General features: G+C 36.5%; 3 protein-coding genes and 1 long non-coding RNA gene across 5 annotated transcripts; 2 read left to right on the plus strand and 2 right to left on the minus strand.

Annotated features, from left to right (window-relative positions):
* The first annotated feature begins 516 nt into the window (after positions 1–516).
* Positions 517–5,112, plus strand: LOC110904569 (acyl-CoA-binding domain-containing protein 4). Of its 2 annotated transcripts, none has more exons than XM_035983446.1 (14): positions 517–713; positions 1,506–1,648; positions 1,788–1,865; positions 1,959–2,078; positions 2,160–2,226; positions 2,313–2,374; positions 2,550–2,689; positions 2,778–2,904; positions 3,418–3,532; positions 3,625–3,713; positions 3,819–3,902; positions 4,022–4,291; positions 4,563–4,622; positions 4,698–5,112. In XM_035983446.1, the coding sequence occupies exons 2-14, from the start codon at positions 1,553–1,555 to the stop codon at positions 4,860–4,862; spliced, it is 1,473 nt and encodes a 490-aa protein (XP_035839339.1). In that variant the 5' UTR covers positions 517–713; positions 1,506–1,552; the 3' UTR covers positions 4,863–5,112. The 2 variants fall into 2 exon arrangements, with proteins under 2 accessions (XP_035839339.1, XP_022006102.1); XM_022150410.2 differs by having other exon boundaries at positions 519–713; positions 1,547–1,648.
* Positions 5,113–6,922: 1,810 nt separating this feature from the next.
* On the minus strand, positions 6,923–10,877 carry LOC110904568 (NAC domain-containing protein 53). Its single transcript, XM_022150409.2, has 6 exons — positions 10,551–10,877; positions 9,863–10,140; positions 9,537–9,728; positions 8,530–9,006; positions 8,242–8,443; positions 6,923–7,600 (listed from the first exon to the last, which is right to left on the minus strand). The coding sequence occupies exons 1-6, from the start codon at positions 10,741–10,743 to the stop codon at positions 7,209–7,211; spliced, it is 1,734 nt and encodes a 577-aa protein (XP_022006101.1). The 5' UTR covers positions 10,744–10,877; the 3' UTR covers positions 6,923–7,208.
* A 3,469-nt stretch (positions 10,878–14,346) lies between these two features.
* LOC110906162 lies at positions 14,347–15,325 on the minus strand. The gene is made up of 2 exons (XR_002573711.2): positions 14,868–15,325; positions 14,347–14,512 (listed from the first exon to the last, which is right to left on the minus strand). It is a non-coding gene; the product is annotated as an uncharacterized LOC110906162 (long non-coding RNA).
* A 5,669-nt stretch (positions 15,326–20,994) lies between these two features.
* On the plus strand, positions 20,995–21,942 carry LOC110907690. The gene has a single exon (XM_022152636.1). It carries the CDS (start codon positions 20,995–20,997, stop codon positions 21,940–21,942), a length of 948 nt encoding a protein of 315 aa, XP_022008328.1.
* Positions 21,943–25,708: the final 3,766 nt, after the last annotated feature.

Here is a 25,708-nt window from a genome sequence, read left to right on the forward strand (position 1 = left end):
AGTGGTGGAGTGGTTAGGGAGAGACCTTGTGTTCCAAGTGACTCAAGTTCAATTCCTGCCCCTAGCATTTAGTTTCTGCGGCACCTGGTGATGATGGGAGACTAGGCGAGTAGACGGCGATCGCTAGTTCGATCCTTGAACTGAGCGGGTTTTACCTCACCGCACTGTCGTGCCTTCGGGCGAGTGTTCACGGGCTTCGGCCCTAGGTGAGGGTTTTCCCCGGTTCGGAAGGCGAGTGTATCCCGATGTAGTGAATTTCGCCAGTAGCCCATTTGGAGGATTCGTTGACCGTCCAAAAAAAAGAGAATATCCTCAAAAGAAATAAAGTGGAAATGAATTTCACTCCTTTTGACTTTTTATTACTCCCACGTCAAGTGATTCAAGGCAAATCATTCTTTCAGATAATTTATCTCAAAATTCAAAAAGGCACTTTTTATCAACTTGTATCGCATGCATCGACAGTTGCACCATACTCTGGATACTTGAATTTCATCTCTGTTCCCCAAACTGCAAGTTCAACCGACGACTCACTACATTGCTATTTCACATCTCAGCACGATACATTATACAATTATCTTGATCAAACCGCCACCGTGATCGGACGCCCGGCCGCCGACGATAGCCACAGGATTCCGGTACCTTACTTTTCTTCTCATATGCTCATAATCATCTCGATTTGAAGTTAATCTCGAAGAAATTTCACACGAATTCAGGTAAATGTTGCTTAAACTGTTGATATTTAAAGTTTTGTGTATACAATTTGTGTGATCTACTGTATTTAGTAGATGTAAGTGGTGAATGATGTTCAATTGGATTAAATGCTAAACGATTATGTTTGATTAACGGAGATCGGTGGCATGAAGTCGGTATAATTTGAAAACATGTTGATTAGTGCTGGCGAATGGAAGATTATTAGGATTTAGTTGTAGTGGAGGATGAGTTAGATTTAGATGATAATGAATTATTGATGAAACTGATTAGTAATGTATAAAATCCAGTGTAGTGTGTGCATTCAACAAGGCTTTTGATCTTCAATATCTAATATGTAGAAATGTTTTGGATTCAGGAAAACTGCTGTATGTTCGTCTTGTAATGCAATGGATCTGATGATCTGTTTATTTTCTAATTGAATGGATGAGAAAACGCATATGTGCATTGTTTATTGGAAGACCTAATTTGTAAACAGTATGATACAACAGACATGAAAGTGGATTGAATTAACTGATGAATTGTCCAAAGCATGTACCATTCAAATTACAACATTTCATTTTTTTGGTTTAATTTCAAGCTAATTTCACTTATTTGGTCATTGTTATCCTATAACATGTCTAATGCAGTGATACTATATTTTCTTTTGTATGATTCGATTTTGACTTGAAGTGTGTTAGGACGTCGACAAAAAGTTGAAATTTAGCTAACTATATAACTAGATAAAAGTTTCGATAGTCATGGGACGGGGAGTTTCTATTTTTGTGTTGTGTTTCTTACTTTCTTACTTTGTTCAGTGATTGTTGATCTCTGTAATCTGACCAAGCTGATTAACCAGGCTAATATGGGAACAGATAGTGAGAATTGGTATTCAGCTTTAGAATATGATCAATGGGTTGCCCTCCCAGTAGCTGGAACACGACCATCAGCCCGTTATAAGGTTCAATCATATTTTTTTTATCTGGAACTCTGGAAGCAACAATTTCAATTGTTTCAGCTGTATTATATTTTTTCTACTCTTCTTATTGGTATATTTTGGTGTTCTTCCACCTAAATGTCTTTTTCTTCTTTCAATGTAGCATGCAGCAGTTGTCGTTGATGAAAAGCTATACATTGTTGGTGGAAGTCGTAATGGGCGATACTTATCTGATGTTCAGGTATCAATATTGTTATGTTTCCGTATATTTGCTTATCACAGGTAATCAATCCTATTTCCATTGAAGTTTACTAATAGTTGGTTACGGTGGCAGGCATTTGATTTGAAGAATTTAAGCTGGTCAACATTTGCATTAAGCACAAAGTCGGATGCTGAAAATGTTAACGATAGTACACTAATAGAAGTGTTTCCTGCTATGTCTGGTCATAGTATGGTGAGTTATCCTTGTGGCATTTTCTTTAACTTCCATTCATTCCTGTTGTTACTAACTATGCTATTTAATACCCCTGTATAGGTTAATTGGGGAAACAAAGTTCTCTTACTTGGTGGTCACTCAAAAGATACATTCGATAATGTGACAGGTTTGATCTCTCAACAGAGATGTTCTGACTTATGGAACAAGTATTTAGTTCTTACTGAAACTTCCTGCCTGTTGATGTACTTGTAGTGCGTTTTATCGATCTTGAATCACATGTGTGTGGGGTGATGGAAGCCACAGGAAAAGTTCCGGTAATCATCAGACCTCATAACATATGCGTTCACTAGTTATAGTTTGTACTTTGTACACACTGCAATATGACCATTATAAAAATGACATCGTTTATGATTATTAGTTACTTTGTGAGAATGGTTATTAGTTACTTTGTGAAAATGGTTATTAGTTACTTTGTGGTGTATCTTTTAGGTAGCTCGTGGTGGACAATCTGTTACATTGGTTGGTTCAAAACTGATAATGTTTGGCGGAGAGGACAAACATAGACATCTTATGAATGATGTTCACGTTCTCGATCTGGAGACGATGACATGGAATGTTGCCGAGACTATGTAAGTTATTTTACAAGCATTCTCTTTCTATTTACGTATATAGGCATACAAACCTAATTGCATGCATTGATATCTTCTGCTTTAATAGACAGACTCCTCCAGCTCCCAGATTCGATCATACTGCCACAGTGCATGCAAACCGATACCTTCAAATATATGGCGGATGTACACATTCAATTTTCTTCAATGATCTCCATGTGCTGGATTTGGAGACAGTAAGGCCCTTTTTCTATAGTTTAGTGGAAATTTCTCGAGTAAAATGTCATTTTCGTCCCTGAGGTTTAGCCAGTTTTGCGACTTTCGTCCAAAGGTTTGTTGTTCCGCATCTGGATCAAAAGATTTGAAATCCTGCCATTTTCATTTGGCTTGTTAACTCCAACCATTTTTCTCCGTTAAGTCAGGAGTATTTTTGTCTTTTTTATTAAGTTAAAGGGTAATTCGGTCTTTTTCACTTTATGTACAAGCATTTAAAAGACCCCTGACTGAATCCGTTAGACCGAATTGCCCTTTAAGTTAATAAAAAAGACGGAAATACCCCTGACTTGAAAAAATGGATGGAATTAACGAGCCGGATGAAAATGGCAAGATTTCAAACCTTTTGGATCCAAATACGGAAAAACAAACCTTTGGACAAAACTCGCAAAACTGGCCAAACCTCAGCGACGAAAATGGCAATTTACTCTAATTTCTCTTACTTTTAGAATATTAAATTCTCTATTGAATTGCAGTTAGAATGGTCCCAACCACAAGTTCAAGGTGACGTGGTATCTCCTAGGGCAGGTCATGCCGGGGTCTCTATCGATGAAAAATGGTTTCTGGTTGGTGGTGGCGATAATAAAAACGGTACTAATGTAAATACGAATACATCAAATAAGCTAGAACACCTTGCCCATTATTAATATGATAATAAGTTGTGTTTATACAACCTGTTTCAGGTGCTTCAGAGACATTGGTGATGGATATGCACAAGCTTGTTATCTCGGTTTTGACGAATGTAAAGGGAAGACACCCACTTGCCAGCGAGGTAACCATTATTTAAAAGATGTAAATGTTTTCCTTGTCATTTAGTGTATTCTTTTATAAATTGTGATACTGATGTTTATAGTTTTCTTTTTTAATATGAAACAAGGGGCTCTCTGTGTCATCAGCATTCATAGACGGCGATCAGTTTTTGATTGCTTTTGGGGGCTATAATGGAAAATACAACAATGAGGTATTGTGATAAACTGATAATTACTGTTCTCATTATAATAGTTCATCTTTTTCTTTCTTCATTTATTGATCTCACTATCAGTTTCTGAGTATAACCGTTCTCTTATATGGTGAACAAAGGTATATGTGATGAGACCTAAACCGACAGATTCTATTCATCCGAAGATCTTCCAGTCGCCAGCAGCTGCAGCGGCAGCAGCTTCTGTTGCTGCAGCATATGACTTTAAAAATATCGATTCAAAACCTAAAGTGGATCTTTCAGTTGAAATTAATGTGATCAAAGAAGAGAAAAAAGCATTGGAATCGACCATTAAAGAGGTTGAATCAGAAAATTCTCTGCTGATGGAAAAACTTAAAGACCTTAAGGGTACTCATGTTGACTTATCCAAGGTAACAGGTCAAAATACGGTTGGGTCGACCCGAAAACACTTTTTTGTTTATGTCTTAACTGTTATAACAGATAACTAATGCATTGATAAAATACTTTTGGTGACTTTCAACGTGTTTTAGCAAAATCTTTTTATATCCGACTGAGATGATAATAACAAAAAATCGAACCATACATAAAGTAAATGAATAAAAGTTGCCAACACTAATGGTTGCTAACTGAGTTATTCAAGTGATGCTTTTAACATTACTTTCTAACTTGTAACCACTGCAGGAATTGCATTCTGTTCAAAACCAACTCGCTTCTGAGAGATCAAGATGTGATGATCTAGAGGTATCTTTCCCTTTGGTTCTTTTGTATATAATGTTTATAACCTGTATTACAATCTATTGACTATGCTGACTTCAGGCGCAGATCTTGGATCTACAGAAGAAGCTATCATCGATGCAGTCCATTGAGCAACAGGTTCAAACACTTCGTTCACAAAACTCCGTGATCAAACAGGATATGGAACTCGCTTCAACTGCCCAAACGCAAGGTTCAGGTGGTGTTTGGAGGTGGATAGCTGGATAGATTTGGTGAAAATGGTTCAAACTTTATTACCTAAAGACTAAATATTTCATTATTATACAAACAAATATTCCCCAATAGGCCAATATACTTCTTTCCTTAATTGCTTCACAGTATAAGAAACATCAAACATCTTCTTCTCCATTTTGTTACCATGTGATGGTAATTTTACTTTTTGAATTTTAATATTTCATTGTTTTTTCGGCGGGTTACAACTCTATTCATTCGATTATTATTGATAGTATTCAATTAATTGACTTGCTCAAAAGCGAATGGTATGATGATCTCATTGTGGTTTTGATGGATTCATAATGGTGTATGTGGTTTTGATTTGTGTATTTTAGCTATTATGAAGTTTATGTTACCTTGTCCTCTTAGATACCATTCAAGGTAGAGTTGCATAAACCAGATTTTGGGACAAACTAGATCGGTTTTAAGTTCGGCCCGTATTTGGTCAACAGTAGTCAAAACCGTTTTAGATTGAAACCAATTTCTAAGAAAAATAATCCGAACCGATAATCGATTCGAGTGAGATTGTTTTGGAAAACACATGTTCTTCGAGTGAGACCCCGGCTCGATAGTAGTTTTGCATCAAGCCTTGGACATAAGGCACATAACACTCAGCAAAGGCCGATTAGTGCATGTACCCCCTTGTTCTTCAGCTATCAACACCGTCGCGCGATGCATGATGTGGCCAAATCAATAGGTATCGTCATCAAATCAATAGAAACCGGTTCACATTTCTTGCATAAGGCTTAAATTTGGACCACTCAACATTTCACACAAATCAAAATGTGGCTAAATCGCAGGGTTTTCCCTTTTTTGTAGGTATACCCGCACCATACATCGTTAAGTTTGTTGACGAAGATCCATCACCAACGGAAGATTGTGCTTTACCACATTCGGATGCATTACTGGATAGCGTTTTTGAGTTTTGAGAGATTTTAGAGTGTTTTTGAGTGGTGTGGTTAATCTAACACATCCAGTCATCCAATGCCAATGTATTATTGTATACTAACGAATGAAGATAAAAAGGGTAAAAAGCAGTTTCAACGTTTAAATTTACGTTTGATCGGATCGGGTTGGATTGAGACAGGTTTCGGTTAAACTGGTTTTGGATGTTGAAGCGGTTACACACATCCAATTCAAGGTAAAGTTTGTATCGAGTTGCGTTTACTATTTTCATGGCGCTTCATAAATGTGACGTTTTGATAACACGCCATCACGCGCCGCTTGAGAGTCGTGTTTATTATTTTGGATTATGCACACAAGGCAGTTCTAACCAAAAAGACGTGATTGTTCGGATTGGGTTCACAACAGGCTGCTGAACATGTTTTATAGCTTAGTGAAAAGACCCGTGGAAAGACGTACGGTTCGCAAAAAGGTGGCGGTGACACTGGTTTGAAACGGGCAAACGGCATCTGGAGCCCTATATATACAACTCTCATTCTAACAAGAAATGCATGCAACTTTGTTAGGCTTCGCGGTATGGGGTTCGTCCTTGGACCGTCCCCCATCGGCGCCGCTCTTCCGCCCACTTCGCCCCCCCCCTCCAGCGGCGTCCTCCCCGTCTCCCTGCGGACGATGGAGACGTCCCTCCCCCTCTCTCACACACCTATACATACAGCATATACATATACATTTTAGGTTCATCCCCCATTTCCTTACCTCCATCCTCTTTGCCCCATCCTCACACCCATCCTACGTGACGCCTACGTGGCGGATCATCCTCCAAGGGAGGACCATCACCATACCGCATAGCCTTATGGAAATAAAGGTCTCGTATATCACAATTCTTGCAATACTCACTACTTCATCCAGGTAATCACCTATATACATGCAGAGTTGATCAGCACATATTTTAGTAACCACAAAAGGCCACATCCCGTTGCTAATCTACCGTCGTTTTCAAAAAAATTGGGTGGGAGACATGATTGAAACTTTGACAGTCCAGTTATGGTCTATTGGACTCGGTTTCTTGTGTCTGGCCGAGTCTGCCTAACAGATAAAACGCATGATTGCATGAGGTCAATTAAACAAATAACCACACACAAGCGCAGATAAACACACATTAAGATTGGTTAATTAAAATGCAAGTAATAAATCAACAGAAATGGCGAGACATGAAACAGCGAAGTACTATTTCCTTCCAGTTCCACACACAGTCCTTGTTCCCCGTGATCTTTCTAATGTTCTTACCAACAACTTCTAACAAAAACAACATTTTCAATCTCCAGAATTAGCTCAGTCGGCATCATTGTGCCTCCATAATATTATTTTGTTAAAGTAATCAGATAAAGAAAAACCAAGTAGAATCCAGAGGTTTCTGACTTCTGTTGACCGTTCCGCTCAGCTCATGTATGACCTGGGGCAAACCAGACTCCTGATCTTGGAGCTCAACGACAGAACCATGATGCACAGAAACAAGCAGTATAACCAGCTTCGAGAAACAGAAGAATTGCGCTTCCGACCATTGGTTTGATGTGAATTTACATCAGGAACCTCACTTTGCTCCAGCCCGAATGAGAGAACAATGTTGAGATGACCATTTTTGTTCAACGACCAGTCCAGCTTGCTTCCTGTGAAAGTAATATCTCTTATTCTGATCATGCCTGTAGTAACGCGAACTGAAGTAGAAGCTTGAGAAGCAGCAGCCAAATATTTTGCTGATGCAAATGCAGGTGGGGCCGATATGTTTCCCAACATGTAACTTGCCGTTTGGAGAAATGGGTATGCAAAATCTGCACACAACAAAATAGACGATGTACTAGATCAGTAGCGGTGGCAGAACGGGTGGGTTGCTCAGATTATTTTTGCACAAAACGGGTTGAGTTAACCCAAAACCATCTTCGTCTAAAAACTTTATATTATTATTTATAGACTTTATTATCTTCTAACATATTACATCATAGAAGTGAATATTGTGACAACATTTGACCCGTTCAGTGATTTTCTTGCTGATTCATCAAAAAAAAAAAATTGACATCTCATTTATCTTGTTATGTATATGTCGTGCGGCATCTAACCATTTCAAAATATTTACTAAAACAGTATCTTTTTTTCAAACTTGTAGATAATTTATTTTTTGTTCACATAAGCTATTATTTTTGCATATTTGTTAGCTCGCATAGAATCAACCAGTGCCACGTCAACAATTTACAAGTAAAAAATCATATATTTTGACAACAATCAGATATTTATAACATAATGCTTTAGGGGTTATATTGCATTAGTGATTCACTTTGGGTGCCTCTCAACCCGTTTATTTTTAAGCTAACTTACCCATTGAACCCGTTAAGAGATAAACAAAACATGAATTGACATGACATAAGCAAACAGGTCAACATTGCCGTATCTAGAAGAAACAAGATTTCTACTTTACCTGTTGACAGATCTGCATCCTCTTGCTTTAAAAAGGGAACAATATCGTTATCATATCCTTCAGAAAGTTGTTGACTTGTTTCACAAGTCTCATGAGTTCCTTCCATGTTACCTGTTGCTGAATCCAGATGCTCTTGGTTTGAAGTGGAAGCAAAATTACTGTTTTTCACTTCACTCAATTTATGAGTTTCATCAATTGGATTCTGATTATTAAAAAATAGAATCATATTAGTTTTAGGGTATGATCAAAACCAAACAGGAGAAGAAACTGGAGTAATGGTGTGTTTACCTCGAGAATATTCTCGTTATCTAATGAATCGAAAGTGTATTCCAAGTCATCGATTGGTGGCATAAGATACGATGAATACTCATCAAAAACGTCAAGGCCAGGTTCCGGCTTGACGTCAGTTTTAAGGTCATCAGCTTCAAGGAATGAATTTCCATCAAATTTGAAGTCGTCACCAGTAGAAGCATCAAAAAAGGGTTCATCAAGCAAATAATCCACATCAAAATCCTCAGTGTTGCTTGTTTCACTAATGTATTCATGCTTTACCGATGTGGGGTCCAACTCGTTCTGTACGGGCAAATCAAACAACTTTGGTTTGTCATCTTGGTCAGCTTCAGGTTGACCGTCACCCTCACCAACCAAGAAGTTTTGTGGGTCATCGACCATTTCTGTGGATACATCACCACTGCTGACATCATCGCCTTGATGGTATTTCAGTTGAAGAGGATGTTGTTCCTCTGGCATGTCAGAGCCAAGAATCTGAGATGAAAGAAAAAGAACTATGAATATATAAGATAATACACATAAGCAAGATTGGTGGCAATTCTGAAAACATGATGCATTTTGGTTATAAAATCGATTATTTCTTTACACACACACGAGTCGAATGACCTTTGGGCTGGTCCAAAAGAAGAAAAGAAGAAGAGAAGAAGAATATGCTTAAAGGTAATTACATTCAAATTTATTCTGAGTACTAGTTGTCTAAAATTTTATCCCAAAATAAGCTAGCATGCAAATAATAAAGAATACTATTGTCATAGTTATATGTTTAATGTAAATAAATAAGCTAACATTAACATTAATTAACGGAATAGAAGAGGGAAATCGATAGATTCGTCAAGCCTGCTTCAAATAAGCTAACATTAACATTAATTAATGGAATAGAAGAGGGAAATCGATAGATTCGTCAAGCCTGCTTCGTAAAGTGTAAGTAATTAATTAGAGTTAATATTTAAGGTAAAGAAAAGTAAGAATATATTATACGATGACAGCTACGTAAATGCTCAAACCTGCTCAAGATCCTCCGCATCTAGATATGCGTCGTCATCATCAACAAGCAATTCCTCAGCAGACTCTTGTTTGGGTACCATTACCAGCTCATCATCCTCCCATTCCTCCTCAACAAATGGTGCCCCATACTGTTCACCATTTTTCGGCCCGGAACCACTCTTCCGGAAGATTCTACAAAGAACAAACGCATCCTGCCAACCCAATATCCCGAAAAAGTTAACAAGATATAAACATCCATAATCAGATATGATTACTTTAATGCCTGAGCCTTATAATATGCATGTACCGATGTACATTTACGTCATACAGAGTAAATCATCCTCACCTGTGAAATTCCAGCTTTTTCCAAGTCCTGATCAATGAGCCTGTACTCATGCATAACCCAGTTTGTTCTCTCACCCTTGGGTGCCCGACCAATATGATAAACCAAAGTTTTCTTCATCCCAACCAGTTGAGACCGATGGTAAACCGACCGGTCTTTCCCAGTAGTTTTCCAGTACCCTCGATCCGTTGCTCGATTTGTACGCGATCCATTCCCATACTTCTTATCCAACACACTAAAAAAGTACCATTCAAGGTCTCTGGTCTTGAGCCTTGACAACCCTGCACCCCAAAATTGACCAAATTATATAAAATAATCAATCTAGATTCTACAAAATACAAATTTACCAAAAACTACAACACGCAAACAATTCGTTGACCAAACGTGTTACGTATAGGATGACATATCCATTCTTTTTGAAGAATATTAACCGAAATTCACAGTATAACCGCTTAGATTCACATGAGCTCAATCCATATCTTCAAGATCAAACCTAAATTCATAAATTCTTTTGATTCTGAAATCTAAACACATACATGATCCGTACATAATAACAAATCAACAATTAAGATCTCGCTTCAATTATAACCAAACAAAATCACAAACTCATAGAATTAACACAACAATTAAGATCTCAGTTCAATTAACGAAACAAAAGTCACACAATTGACACAAAAATAACCGAACTGACCTGGAAGATCCCAGGGCTCAACTTTGTAGACATCAACGTCGGAAATAGCGTCAAATCGGAAGGGTTTGCCGCAAATCTTACGGCGGAGATAATACCGAACGAGTTCTTCATCGGTGGGGTGAAATCTGAAGCCAGGAGCGAGAGAAGAAGCGGCGGGAGGCGCTGGTGGTGTGGAATCAAGGAGAACTGCCATGAAGGAAGGAGAGAAAGTGAGGTTTGGTGAAGAAGAAGAAGGTGAAAATGAGGAACTGTTTGATTGATTGTTAGGGTTTGATTTGTGAAGGAAGAGAAATAATGAGTTGGTCCATATTGACGACTTTTAGTTTTATATCTGTCAAATAGATGCTTCCTAGAAGGAAAGAGAGGCTTCCCCCTCTCACTAAACAAACCTTTTTTTGTTTTCTAATATCCATTTTAATTTTTAATCCTATCCTATCCTAACCTAACTAACTATTATATAAATAAATAAATAATCAATACAAATTATGTGTGTAGATATTTTTTATGAAGTAGAAAGGATTATAAGATGTCTACTGCGTTGGTGCAGTGGTCAAAAAAGGCATGTCCGCTTTAGTGGAGATGCAGGTTTGATTCCTGTTTGGACCATTTTTAGGGAGATCTAAGTGAAGAGACGAATTGGGGTTTTAATCACGGGTTCGAGCTTGACGGGGGGTGAGGATTTACGGATTTTGTCCGGTTCTCGGGCATCAGGGAGCACGGTCTCATGGCGGTCGAGGAGTCGACCTTGAACATAACCCTGAGAAAGGTGAGTTTACACGTGGAAGTTTTTGCCGTTAAAAAAAAGGATTATAAGATGACATGAGTTTGTTAATATCTTGCATAAATATTTTCTATCTCTTTTGAGTGAAATATTTGCAAAATAGTTTGATGTGATCTTGTGTTCTTTTATTCTCACATTTGTCTTTAAGTGTTCACATGCATTTCCCTTCCACATTGATGATAGTGTTTCGTTACTGTTAGGGTGATGGTATCTACACATCTCTAAAAAATTTTACATCTCTCAATAGGATCTGTATAGCCTAATATGCTTCTCATAGGGTTTGAAGCATTAAATGCGACACTAATAGGAAGCGTATTGGGCAATACGCTTCCTATTGGTACGATATAGCTACTCTCTGACATGTACGTAGTGACCCCACTAGGAAGCGTATGGGGTAATATGATTCTCATAGGTCTGAAAAGGTCTGGGAGTCGTATTGGAAGCGTATAGGGCAATATGGTTCCCCTGCCAGTAAAGTATAGGAAGCGTATATGACAAACGATTCCCCTATCACTAAAGTATAGGAAGCGTATAGGGCATGGATCTAATGCCAACAACTCTTTATTTTATCTAGATCATTTAGGTATGTTTTTTTGGTTAAGTTTTATGGTTTATAAGTCGGATGGTTGTTGAAAACTAGCTATGGGGCAGGTAATTTTTATAGTGCTTAATACGTAAATTTGGTTGTCTTAGATGGAGTTGAACAGCAGCGGAGTTTGAACGGAAGCTCAATTGGGGCTGGATTCTTAAAATCCAAACCGGTGGGGTTGGGCGCTTAAAAATCTAATATTTTACACTACAAAATTTTTTTTTGAAAATTTCGATAAAACTAACAGTACAAACGAAAGTCGGTGGGGGCGGGGGGTCAGTAAAGTTATGCCCATGGAATCGAAATCGTATCAAAGATGAATGTGGCGGGTAGCACAACGGTAAATGTAGTGGTAGTTATGGTTAGGTTGTGTTGGTTGCGGCATTTAATGGTAGCGTTAAATTTACAGATTATCTAAAGAGAGACATCATTCAAGGCGCGTTAAATTTATGGATTATCTAAAGAGAGACATCATTCAAGGCAACAAAGAAGGGGATAATACAATGTAATATCAATAAAATATCATGTGATTTTTACCGTTTGCGTTTGATACCTTTAGTGGTCTCGTTCCTGACGCTGTGCGACTTTTGAATCGGGTTCAAAAAGTCGTTAATAGTAATTTTTCGTCGCTAAAGGTTTCAAACTTTGTATTTAGTAGAATTTGTTTTTCTATTCAAAAGGGGGTGGCGGCGCAACTTGTTGTCCGACTATCTGTCATTGCTTTGTAATTGCCCTTTTTCGTGTGGAATGATAAGGAAAACGACAAAAAAAATTAGAAAATACATTACATTAAAACATAATTTAAAATTTTCAATTGCTTGATTTTTATATGTAATGTTAATTGCTTGATTTTTATATGTAATGTTAATAGCCAATAATAGGTGTCAAATTTCTTTTTAAATGGTTCAATTTAGGTTGAGTTGTTTCAAATCTTCATTTATTTTTTGTGTTCAAGAATACAACTGATACAAATTTATCAATTATCTATTTAACGGATGAAATAAATTTATCTTGTTTTTTAAGGAGAACTAGATTGTTGCCGTATGCGCGCGTTGCGGCGGCGACGCCTTAGTTATTTATAGCTTCCGACATGTTATGTGATATATAAATCATATGAAAATGTGTGTCCCGACGTATCTGCTCTAAAGCTTTGCAGTTATAAAAGAAACGAAATCGAACCCGAGCTGGTTCATTTAGTAAGCATTCCACCTAGCCACTACACCACCTTTACCTTTGCATCTAGACTTGGCGGTGTCAAAACATACAATAACTCAAATTTAGAATGCCGAATGAAAACGTATTATATTTGACCCGACTCGTTTCCGAACACAGTTTACGTCAAAGCGTAGAGCATAAAATCATATTATATTTGAGCAGACTCGTTACCGAAAAAAACGTATGTCGAAACTTGAATCTATATCGTTTACGTTGAAACGTGAATTTATGTCGACACGTATATTAAAATGTCAAAACGTAGACCAATTGAAAACATATATAAAAATAAACTTGAAAACGCATTACATTTGACCATGTTCGTTTTCGAAAAAGTTGAAGTCCAAGTCGAAACATAAATTTACACCGACACGTACATGAAAATAACGACTTGAGAAAATAGTTTTCTTTTTGTTTTTTTAAGCTAAAGAATGAATATTATGGGGGTGACTTTGAAAAGTTAAAGCTTAAGGGGGTGAAAACAAACACTTTATAAAGTTTTAGTGGACGTATGAGGTATAAATGTCAATTTTAAAAGTTTATGGGTTGTTTTTGTTAAGTTCAAAACTTTAAGAGCCGTTTTGTCTTTTTCTCAGGGGTTATTTTAGTCGAGTTAAAAGGGTGAGGGACTGTTTTGCTCAGGTTGAAAACTTGAAGGGCTTTTTTTTTATTTTGGTCTCACCGACCTTTTCTTTTAAGAATATATAGTAATATATATCATCAACATTATGTATAAAAATTGTATAATTTTTTAAATTTCCGTATATTATAAAAAACAAACATTTTGTAGATATAGCATAAAGTTTTAAAGCAAGCGCTCACATGATGATTAATACTTTATTCTTAACTTGTAAACATGTATTTGAGGTGGTAGGTTCCAACCTTCACATCCACGGCTCTCCTTTGCCTTTCCTTATTTTATTTTATTTTGCTTAAATAATTATAAGAGTTAATTACACAGTTAGTCCCTGTGGTTTACTGAAAGTAACAAGGTCAGGTACTAATAGTTTAAAATCACATTCTAAGGTTCTAACTTTTCATTTTGTAACAATTTAGGGTATTAACACTAACTTTTGTTAACTTTTCTGTTAGATTAAAGTGGAATTACTAAAATAACCTTTTACAATTACAGGGACCATTTATGTAGTTAAATTTATTTTAATTTACGGACCATTTATGTAACTATTCTGTACCAATGGTTGTACTAGTGGCCATAAATGAATAAAATAAATTCTTTATGGGTCAGGTGTTCTTGATTTCAAATTAAACTCATCATCATTTACATTATATATCCACACTACAACTTGGTAATCTCACACCATTTTTCTCCTTAAAAGGATCTTATCTTAGCTTGACAAATTGACCAGCCATGCTTCCTACCTGTTTTCATCAAATCCCAAATAATAGTTAATCAATTCAAATTTAAACAGAATATTCAACCACTTCATTTAATTATCTATCATACCCATCAAAAGATTTTGCTGTGTTCTGGAAAAAAAGTGTGAGTGTGTGAAATAAAAAATTGAAGCTTTTCTAACTTCTCACACGATGTTGTTGGTCTGGCAAAAAGGGATCTTCAACGGCACATGTTGTAAAGTGAACCCAAAAAAATAAAATTTCTTCCAATATTCTTCAACTTAATATTATTAATAAAATCAACACATATATTGAAAGTCAGAAAGTAAAGAATCATATGTAACTGAAAAAGAACAACAAAGGAGATTTTGTTTTATACCTTCAATTGAATTCGTACATAATTCTACAGCCTTTACTCTAGAATCTAGATCCCCAATTTGAGGTAGTTAAAAAATCACTTTTTTAGAACAAATCAAACCACACTAAACCAAGTCGGCCACCCTCCCGCCACTTGTTCCGCCTCCACATGCTTCTAGAAATTCCACAACCTAGAACCCACTGAGTCACCCCCCACCATTCGTCGAACTCATTCTACCAACCCGACTCACTCCCAGTCACATTCCTACTCACCCCTGAACAATCCGTCACGGCTGAGAACATCACCACCACCACTCTGTTGATTGTTGAACAATCTCTCACCATCATGAGATTCCTTAGTCTCGGTTTAGCAGGTTGATGCCTACCACGCACCGGAGCTCCGCCAATCGCCGGAGACTCGCTAGCTTACTTTCTCCCTCTACCATTTGTACACCTAAGATTGTATGTATGTGTATATCGTGATTTTAGAAAAAACACTAGTACAACCATTAGTACAGAATAGTTACACAAATGGTCCCTAAATTAAAATAAATTTAACTACATAAATGGCCCCTGTAGTTGTAAAAGGTTATTTTAGTAATTTCACTTTAATTTAACAGAAAAGTTAACAAAAGTTAGTGTTAATACCCTAGATTGTTACAAAATGAAAAGTTAGAACCTTAGAATGTGATTTTAAACTATTAGTACCTGACCTTGTTACTTTCAGTAAACCACAGGGACTAACCGTGTAATTAACTCTAATTATAATTTATAAAAGTAAAGTAGAGAATATACCAACCAATACTCCAATAGTACAATTTTAAACCAATAGCTCAATTTTAGTTAATCATGTGAATTTCATGTACCAAACAGAATAATATCAGATACATGGAATATGTTATTGGTCCTGGTTATTGTGATTACTATGTTATCCATTGTGTTTTAATATGTTATCAATTGTGTTTTTATTTTGTTGTTTATTGTGTTTTACTTTTTTATTCATTGTGTTTTAGTCTCTAGTTCAGTGTATTTTTAGTCTGTTTCCCATTGTGTTTTAGTTTGTTATTTATTGTGTTTTTAGTATGTTGTACATTATGTTTATTCTGGTGTCCATTGTGTCTTTTATCTGTTGTCATTAATTATGTTTAGTATATTTTCCATTGCATTCTTAGTTTGATACCCATTGTGTTTTAAGTTATGTCCATTGTGTTTTAGTCTGTTGTCCATTATATCTTTTATCTGTTGTTATCGATTGTGCTTTTAGTCTACTTTCCATTGCATTTTTAGTTTGATACTCATTTTGTTTTACGTTATGTCCATTGTGTAATACGCAATTGGGTTTTTGGTTTTTTTTTCTAAAAAAAGTATAACAATAGGGTACTCATACTAAAGATCATATGACACTCGACTTTATTGTATAATTTTTTTAAACAGATGATGTATCAAAAAATTACAGCCGTTACAAAATGGGGCGGAGGGGATAGCATGTGACTTGCATGTGCATATTTCCCAACATGTGAGAAGCATGCGCGTATTGAGTTTTTTCTCTTGGACTAAACTATCTTTCTCATTTTTTTTTTCATTGGACACTTGTCACTCTCTAGTAGCTTTTCATCCTTCTTATTATTTTAACCTTTGTATAATAACTTAACCCGTCAAATTCTACGGTAGAGGTTCATAAAACCTGTATCAAAACAATATTTTATGACAATAGTTGGAATCAAATATTAGTTATTATACTATAAATGTATTCGATACTTTGCCTATATCAAATACAGAAAACTAAGAAGCTCTCTACATATGGCTGGCCGAAACCCTATTCCGGTGAACCTTCAGAGTCGTATTTCGAAGATTTTCGTTTCCAATCTACTAGAGGGATGTAGTGGGGCAGATCTAGCATCGCATGTTCGAGTTTTTGGGCAGATTTATGACTTGTATATCGCTAGAAAAAGGGATAAAAGAGGGAATCGGTTTGGCTTCATATCGATGTTGGATATTAAAGAGAAAGAAGAGCTGCTCAAAAATCTTAAAGGTATTCGTATAGGCGACAACAAGCTTTGGTTTAATTATGCTCGGTTTGTTTTAGAAGAAGGGGAGATTAACACTGCCAGAGATAGGCCGGTTCCTAAGCATGTTGGCAAATCAAAGGTTAATGATGGGATGGATCAGTCGAATGGCAGTTTTCATAAAGGTACCTGCTCGTTTAGAGATCTGTTTGGAGGAAAGACCATTTCGGTTGACAATGGTGTGCATGCTTTTTCTAAGTTGCATGGCCGTGCGGTAGTGGTAAGGATGATCGATATCGAAGCTTTGAAGAGCATCTACATGATCCTGCATGGTATTTGTCCGGGTTATGGTAAGGTGCAATATCTCGGTGGCCTTGATCTACTTATCTCTTTTGAAGACGTTGGTTTGGTTGATAGATTCATGGAGAATGCAGAATTATTGACTGATAAGTTTCATTCGATTGTTCGGTGGGAAGGCCAGGCTCTCTCATTCGAGATGTTAGCATGGTTGAAGATACAGGGGGTTCTTCTGCACTTGTCATCCAATGATATTCTTAATACCATCGGTAGCAAATTCGGCAAAGTTGTTCACAAGGCTAAGAAGTCGGAAACGGATTTTGACCTGTCCTTTGAATACATTGGTGTGTTGGTCGGCGGTGGTAAAAGGATTACTGAGGAAGTTGTTCGGAACTGGAAAAGTAGAAAGTTCCGGGTTTGGGTTACCGAAGAAGTAGGAGAATGGATCCCGGATTTTTACACAGTGCCTTCGGATGTCAATGTCAATGAAGATACCAGTGGAGAGGAGTCGGACGAGGATGAAGATAGTTTCGACATGCCGGAACAGTCGCCGGTCGTAGACGCTGTCGAAGCCGGTGTAGATGCAATTAATGCGGATCCGTTAATCTTGGAAAGGAATGATACTGACTTCAATGATCTTAATGGTCATTCAAGTCCTATGATTGAGGAGTATTCAAATTCAGTATTAAGGAATGACAGTTTTGTCCCTGCAGCTTCTTTTGACTTTGACTGTATCAATGATGTCAACGGTAATTTAGAGGGCCCTCAGCCAAACGTGGTTAAAAGAAAAAAGTTTAAAAAATGTGACTTGGGTGGGCCCAGTGGTGCCTATACGAGCAGTAACGAAAGTTTAAAGGTGGTTAAGAAGCCCAAAAATGTTAGCGGTGATATATTTGGGCTCAATTCTCTCTTGGGTATTACTGATGATGGGCCAGAATGTGAGGGGGATCTCTCGGCTTCTGAAGAAGACGGTTCAATCGACCTGAACAGAACTGATGATACAGAACCAGAGGATGTACCCGATATTAATGATACCACTGAACATTGTTTGGCTGGGGAGATAGCAGCGACAAAAGACATGGGGGAGAAACTGGGAGCTCATCTCTCGGTACATGATCAGATGATTCGAGATTCAATCGTTCAAGAAGGTTTACAATCGGGTACAAAATGAATGTTTTATCCGTTAATGTTAGGGGTTTGGGACCTTCGGGTAAAGCGAGTTGGATTAGAAGATTAAAATCTGACTTGGGGGTATCTTTTATTGGTTTACAAGAAACGATGTCTAGTAATGTCAATGTTGGGGTTGTGTCGAATTTTTGGGGTGGTATGGGGTTTGATTTTGAGGTTGCTGAATCTTCTGGGAACTCGGGTGGCTTATTAAGTGTGTGGGATCCTAAGTTTTTTTACTAAGGATTCGATTGTCAAAGATAATAATTTCCTTCTTGTCTCGGGTTTGTTAACGGATGGGAAGAATCGTTTAACTATGATTAATGTTTATGCTCTGCAAACAAATGTCGATAAAAGAAATCTTTGGGCTAAAATTTCTCAAGTGATTCAGGCGGGTCATGGGTGGTGGATTGTTTTTGGGGATTTCAATGCTGTTAGAGACCATAGTGAAAGAAAGAATTCGTGTTTTGACCCGGGTTGTGCTCGAGATTTTAATGAGTTCTTGGATGAGGCTGGTCTTAGAGAATATGACTTGAAAGGCAAGAAGTTTACTTATTTAGTCAATCGTCGTGGGGTTTGCAAGATGAGTAGAATTGATAGATTGTTCGTTTGTGATAATATTTTTAACAAATGGCCCAATGCTTGTGTTAGAGCTTTAAATAGAGAATTTTCGGATCATGCGCCTTTATTTCTATCTCTTTGTGATACTAATTTTGGGCCGAAACCTTTCCGTTGGTTTGATTCCTGGTTTGATAGGAAAGGGTGTGAAGAAATTGTTTGTTCGACTCTTCTAGGCTGGATTAATCAGGGTCCGACAGATTTGAACCTTATAAGAAAGTTGAAATCTCTTCGGATTAAACTTAGTAGATGGATAACCGAATGCCGCAGTAAGGAGATTGAATTTGAAAATTCTTGCAAAAAAGACAAGGAAGATATGGAATGGTTAATGGAAAAAAAAGATTTAGATGAGTCGGAATTGTGGGTTTGGTCGGAATGTTGCAAAAATCTACAAGAAATTGAGCTTTATAGATCTCGTGATATGAGACAAAATTCACGGGTGAAATGGGCGTCGCTTGGAGATGAAAATACTAGCTTCTTCCATAGTGTAGTTAATGGGAGAAAAGCTAGGAACTCGATCCCGGGTCTTGAGATTAGAGGTGAATGGGTTTCTAAACCAAAGTTAATTAAAAAAGAAGTTCTTCGCTTCTTTAGATGCCATTTCAAAGAAGAGGTGAAAATTCGGCCGATTATTGAGTGTGAAGGAATTAACAGGATTGATGATAATGATGGTATTCTTTTGACTTCTCTGTTTTCCAAACAAGAGATTAAAGATGCAGTTTCTGAGTGTGGCTCGAACAAGGCGCCTGGCCCGGACGGTTTCAATTTTAACTTTATTAAGAAGTTTTGGAATGTTTTGGAGGAGGACTTTTATCGTATAATGATGGATTTTTATGAGTCTGGCGTTATTAATTCAGGGTGCGGGTCGGCTTTTATTACTTTGATTCCCAAGGTCAAATCTCCTGTGGGACTCAAGGATTACATGCCGATTACTTTAATTGGGGTTATTAGCAAGGTTATCTCTAAAATTCTAGCCAACCGCCTCAAAAAGATCTTGGGTAAGGTGATTTCAGACTCCCAATCGGCTTTTCTGTCTGATCGTTTTATTCTTGATGGCCCTCTCGTTGTGAATGAAGTGTTGGATTGGTTGAAAAAAAGAAAGAAAAAGGCGTTTCTTCTAAAGATTGATTTTGAGAAAGCCTATGACAATGTCAACTGGGCTTTCTTATTATCAATATTATCTCAAATAGGTTTTCCTTCTCGTTGGTGTATGTGGATTAAAGGCATTCTTGAGTCGGCTCGTGCTTCTATTCTTGTTAACGGGTCTCCTACATTTCAGTTTAATAGTGAGAAGGGTCTTCGTCAAGGCGACCCTATCTCTCCTTTCTTGTTTTTGATTGTTATGGAGTGCCTTTCATGGATGTTGAATAGAGCGAAAACCTTGGAGCTTTTAAAGGTATTGATTTTTCCTATGATAACTTTGATATTACTCACCTTTTCTTTGAGGATGATGCCCTTATTTTGGGCGAGTTGTCCCAAGATAACCTCCAAAGTTTGGCTAGAATTCTTAGAGTTTTTTACTTATGCTCGGGCTTGCGCATCAACATTCATAAGTCTAATTTATTTGGGGTGGGTACGGAAGATGGGGAGGTGGATAATTTGTTGACAGTTTTGGGTTGTAAACGTGGATCTTTTCCCTTCGTTTTTTTTGGGTGTTAAAGTGGGAGCCAACATGTCGAGAATTGGTAATTGGAATATGGTGATTGATGTGATGAAAAACCGGCTTGCCTCGTGGAAAGCTAAAACGCTCTCCATAGGTGGTCGGTTGATTCTTGTGAAGGCGGTTCTAGAGAATTTGCCTATTTATTACCTATCGTTATACAAGGCCCCTAAAGCGGTTATTCAAAGTATGGAAGCTATCATGAGACGGTTCCTTTGGGCGGGTTGCAATGAAGAGAAAAATTAATTGGGTAGCTTGGGATATTGTTACTAATCCTAAGAATTCGGGTGGTCTTGGTCTTGCTAAATTGGAGGATGTCAATGATGCGCTCCTTCTAAAATGGGCTTGGAGGTTTAAACAAGGTGGTAATTGTCTTTGGAAAAGAGTGGTGATCAATTGTCATGGGACGAGTAGGACTTGGGCTTTTTTACCGTGTTCTTCGTCGTCTAATGGGTGTTGGAAGCATATTGTCAAGGTTGGAAAAAAAAAAGATCTGGATCAATAATACTCTTGATAGTTACTTTGTGGGGATTATGGGTGATGGGTCTACAATTAATTTTTGGACAAATCCATGGCTTTTTAATGATTCGCTTCGATTAGTTTATCCCAACCTTTTTAGACTCGAGAAGCACACATGGGTTTCTGTTTCAGACAGGATTCAAATCACAAACGGGTCAAAAACGCTGCAGTGGGAATGGAGGAAAGAGCCTTCGACGCCAGAAGAAATCGCTGAATTGTTTAGTCTGTTGTCTGCTGTCTTTGATTATGAATGGAAGGGTGGTACAGACTCGTGGAAGTGGAATGCAGACCCAAACGGTAGCTTTTCTGTTAAAGCTGCTAAAGCGCTGATGCGCCAACATAATCAGCAGACGTCGAGCAGCCTTATGAAGTGGAAAGGATGGGTGCCGCTCAAATGTAAAATAATGGTTTGGCGATCTTTGATTAACCGTATGCCTCCGAATGAGCTTTGTGTTTGCTGTGAGTCGGTTCCAGAAACTACCCTCCATCTATTCAACGGATGCTTCTTCGCTGCAGAAATTTGGAGTCGGATAGAGCACTGGTGCAGCCTTACTCCTATATTCGCTTTTGATATGAAAGATTTTATGGAGATCCCTTCAATTCAAACGAAGTCTAAGAGGTCGAGAAATATTCTTCGAGGGATTGTTTTTACTACGTTGTGGTCTATCTGGAACGAGCGCAACACGAGGATCATCAAAGGAGTTCGGCGTCGTCCGGTTGAAGTTTTGGAAAGCATAAAAATGACTTCGTATTTTTGGTATCGAAAGAGAGCTAAAAGTAGAGATTTAGATTGGAATGCTTGGTGTAAAAACCCTCTAGTTGTGATGTAATTTCGTTTGTTTTTGCGTGGGGGCCCTTGTTTTGAGGACCGGCCGTGGTGTTTTTTGAAGAATTGAATCTTTCAAAAAAAAAAAAAAATACAGAAAACTAATGTAAATGAGTAAAGCGTACGACTTCCCATATGACATATGCCGCAAATCCGCAATATATCTCTTTATGCTTGGATTAACCCATCTCTTTGTGTGTTAGTCCATTCAATTGTATGTTATCTTTTTTCATTTATGTTAAGGGTGTCCGGGGCGCCTTCGGGGAGGGTGTTCGGTGATGGCATTCCCCGATCGGGAACACCGCCGCCATCAAAGCGGGATCCCGATTCGGGGTTGAACTTGGGCGTGGGTTCACCGATGGAGGAGAGGCTGATTGTGTGGGGCCATGCCAGTTTCAACCAATCCCAGATTTTCTTTGTTTTTTTTTTTTTTTTTTTTTTGAATAAAAAAATAAGGGGAGTTAAGAGGGGAGTGGCGCCATCAAATGGGGGTGTTAGGGGAGTTTAAGAGGGGAGTTGACGTGGCACACGGGGATTGGTTTGGCGTAAGAGAGTGCACTCACCTATTAGGTGTGCACCCCCTTCACCCTAAGAGCATCCTTAACACAGATATTTTTAACTCAAAAATATATTTTATACATTTTTTTATTTCTACATCATCATATACTTTTACGTTTATTATCTCTAAATCAAATTATTTTGCATTTCATATTATTGAAATAATAAAAACATATTAAAAATTATAACTAACATTTTGGAAATTCCCATTTGGTCGTTGAGCGCGTCCATCATACCTGCTTCATTTTGAAAATTTATCGTCATCCTGTCAATATTTTCGGTTGCTTCGGCATTCGGGGTTTGTCTTTGCTTCTGTCTTTTATTTATTTTAGCTCGTTGGATGAGGAAGTTCTTTAGTGTCTTGTGGAGTGTCCTCGAGGTTAATTTCATAATCCTCAACCAATATTGGATGGTCGTTGTTGTTGTCTTGTTGAGTTTAAAAGAGTTTGTGTGCAAGTCTAAGGCCGATGAGCTAAATTACCCTACTCTGATGTATTAGTCCTCTTTGGTTGAAAGGGTACCGGTTTACGCCATTTTGGTTGACTAATGACGATATTCCACATATGCTCATATTGGAATTTTTGTTTCACCACATTGACATATTATTTCTTGGCAAAACTCATTATTTGATCGATAGACTAACCGCTTCTCGGCCGTTAGTAAAAGATATCGCTAATCTGTGTCGGTAGAACATGAAGTACTGAATTCTTTGCATAAAATATTGGAATAAGTTATGTGATGTTTTTAAATCCGGATCAATATATTATGTGAGTGTATGTAATTAATCAGTTTCATAATTTACCTGTATATCTAATACATATTCCTTTATTTGGTCATGTTCTATACAACGAGATGTTATTATCCTCTTTTGAAGAATCATGAGAAGTTTAATGGATAATGAAACAAGTATTGAAAAACTTTGGTTAGCGTAAGACCTCTATTTTATTTTATTTTATATTAAAAAATGTTCATTCGAATTAATACCAGCCTAGGGATTGAGACTTGGAACACTATGTTGGGGTACCTACAATCCACATTATCTGACTTCTGGGATAAAAATTAATTTCTTAATAAAACTAAGATACGTGATGATAATAATAGTAAAAGAAAAATCAATTAAATTATTTGTAGATTAAGTTGCTTTATTATGATTATAATTATAATTTACTTGATATTAATTAATTAAACTGGAACTACTAAAAGAACATTTATCAAGAATTCGTATTGTTAGTTTGGTTATACAATAACTAAACTAGTACTACTACAAGAACATTTATGAAAAAGAACATTTATCAAGAATTCATATTGTTAGTTTGGGGTCATGGTTGAGACATGATTCACCATGTAAGAACATGAATGGAAGGCTATGTTTTGCATGGATTAAACCATGGTCCTCCTTTCCATTTTTCAAGTAATCATTTCATTTTTTTTAGACAAAGATAAATTAAAATAAATAAGGGGATAGTGGTTTGGGTTATGACCACACCCTTAAGATAGTGGTTTTGGATTGTAAATTAGAGGTGAGTTACATAGCACTGACGTGAAGGGTCATGGTGATTATGAGGGTCATGACAAGATTTATGAAGAATTCAAATTGTTATTTTGGTTAATGATTTTCTGTGTATTTTTTCTTTCGAAGGCAATTTCATTGATTTTCTATATGTCCATCGACCAGCACACATAATTTATAGGTTAAGTGCATTAATGGTGAAATCCTCATTAGGATAATTCACATTCACAATAGATTCAAATGCAACTTATTGACCACGTGGTAGTTGGCTCTTCCCATTGCGTTAAGAAACCGGTAGTTGTATATATATATCTTTTGCCGAATAAATTAACTTCTTTGTTCACAAAAAAAGTTATTGACTTTAACTAGAATGTGGGACATGTTTAATAAACTAATTTTAAGGCGTATTAACTAGAATGTGTGACATTTTGTTTAATAAACTAATTTTAAGGCTTAAGTTGTACCGAAAAGAGAAAATGTTAATTATGTGATTAGATAACCATGTTATATATTTTAAATAAAATGTTTTGTTTATCTGGTTCTCACAACTCTCTAATGCATCAATTTTTTCTATTGATAGGAGTATTTTTAGCAACGTGGCAATATATTTCAAAGTGTGAGTTAAATCTGAATGCAATGAAGAAGAATTAGACACATTTAAATTCATATTCGATATTTGTTTTTGAAACTTGTGATCAGAATTAGTTGATGATCACATCTCTCTCTCTATATATATCTCGCGTTACGACGTTGCGTTTGTGACTTCGTTACATGCATAACAACGATGACAATAACGTGTGGTGCGCACGCGTGACATTACATTTTTCTTTTACTTTGTTACTCACGTTACGTTTGTGACATTAACGTCATTAGACAGAGATAAAAAAAAGCATGTCGTTGCGGGTGTTGCACGTTGCGGTGCAAAATTGTGAAAGTAATTTAAACAAACGGATGTGTCAAGTTATTGATTAGAAAAGATTTGAGGGTCAAAGTTGTCAATTACCAAAAGTTAAGAGGTGTCAAGTTATTAAATAGAAAAGATTGAAGAATCAAAGTTGTAAATTACTAAAAGTTAGAAGTGAATGTATAACTTACTTAAATATAAAGGTTAATAGTGTTTCATCTCAAAAATTTGAGGGGTCATAAATGAAAATACCACCAACCTTTCTCTTTAATATAATAATATAATATAATATAATATAATATAATATAATATAATATAATATAATATAATATAATATAATATAATATAATATAATATAATATAATATAATATAATATAATATAATATAATATAATATAATATAATATAATATAATATAATATAATATAATATAATATAATATAATATAATATAATATAATATAATATAATATAATATAATATAATATAATATAATATAATATAATATAATATAATATAATATAATATAATATAATATAATATAATATAATATAATATAATATAATATAATATAATATAATATAATATAATATAATTAAACGTGTGGTCATTACATTATTTGGAATCCTAATATACATGACCCAGATATAATTGTTGGAATATTGGGTTTTAGTAATCTCAACTATTTGTCATTGGTCGCCAACAGTTTCAACTTAAAAAAAACTACTGACAGTACCAACTAAACATATTCGTCCCCAATGGACTCTGATTAACATACCCTAACGTTGCTCGTCTCTGG

Source organism: Helianthus annuus, chromosome 14, assembly GCF_002127325.2.
Source record: "Helianthus annuus cultivar XRQ/B chromosome 14, HanXRQr2.0-SUNRISE, whole genome shotgun sequence".
Classification (NCBI taxonomy): Eukaryota; Viridiplantae; Streptophyta; class Magnoliopsida; order Asterales; family Asteraceae; genus Helianthus; species Helianthus annuus.

Coding starts and splice junctions, on each gene's coding strand:
- LOC110907690 (XM_022152636.1), top strand. CDS start 20,995: ATGGGACGAGTAGGACTTGGGCTTTTTTACCGTGTTCTTCGTCGTCTA.
- LOC110904569 (XM_035983446.1), top strand. CDS start 1,553: ATGGGAACAGATAGTGAGAATTGGTATTCAGCTTTAGAATATGATCAA. Junction 2,079..2,159: donor CTATGTCTGGTCATAGTATG/GTGAGTTATCCT, acceptor ACCCCTGTATAG/GTTAATTGGGGAAACAAAGT. Junction 2,690..2,777: donor TGGAATGTTGCCGAGACTAT/GTAAGTTATTTT, acceptor CTGCTTTAATAG/ACAGACTCCTCCAGCTCCCA.
- LOC110904568 (XM_022150409.2), bottom strand. CDS start 10,743: ATGGCAGTTCTCCTTGATTCCACACCACCAGCGCCTCCCGCCGCTTCT. Junction 10,141..10,550: donor TGAGCCCTGGGATCTTCCAG/GTCAGTTCGGTT, acceptor TTTGGGGTGCAG/GGTTGTCAAGGCTCAAGACC. Junction 7,601..8,241: donor GGATGCAGATCTGTCAACAG/GTAAAGTAGAAA, acceptor TGTTGTGTGCAG/ATTTTGCATACCCATTTCTC.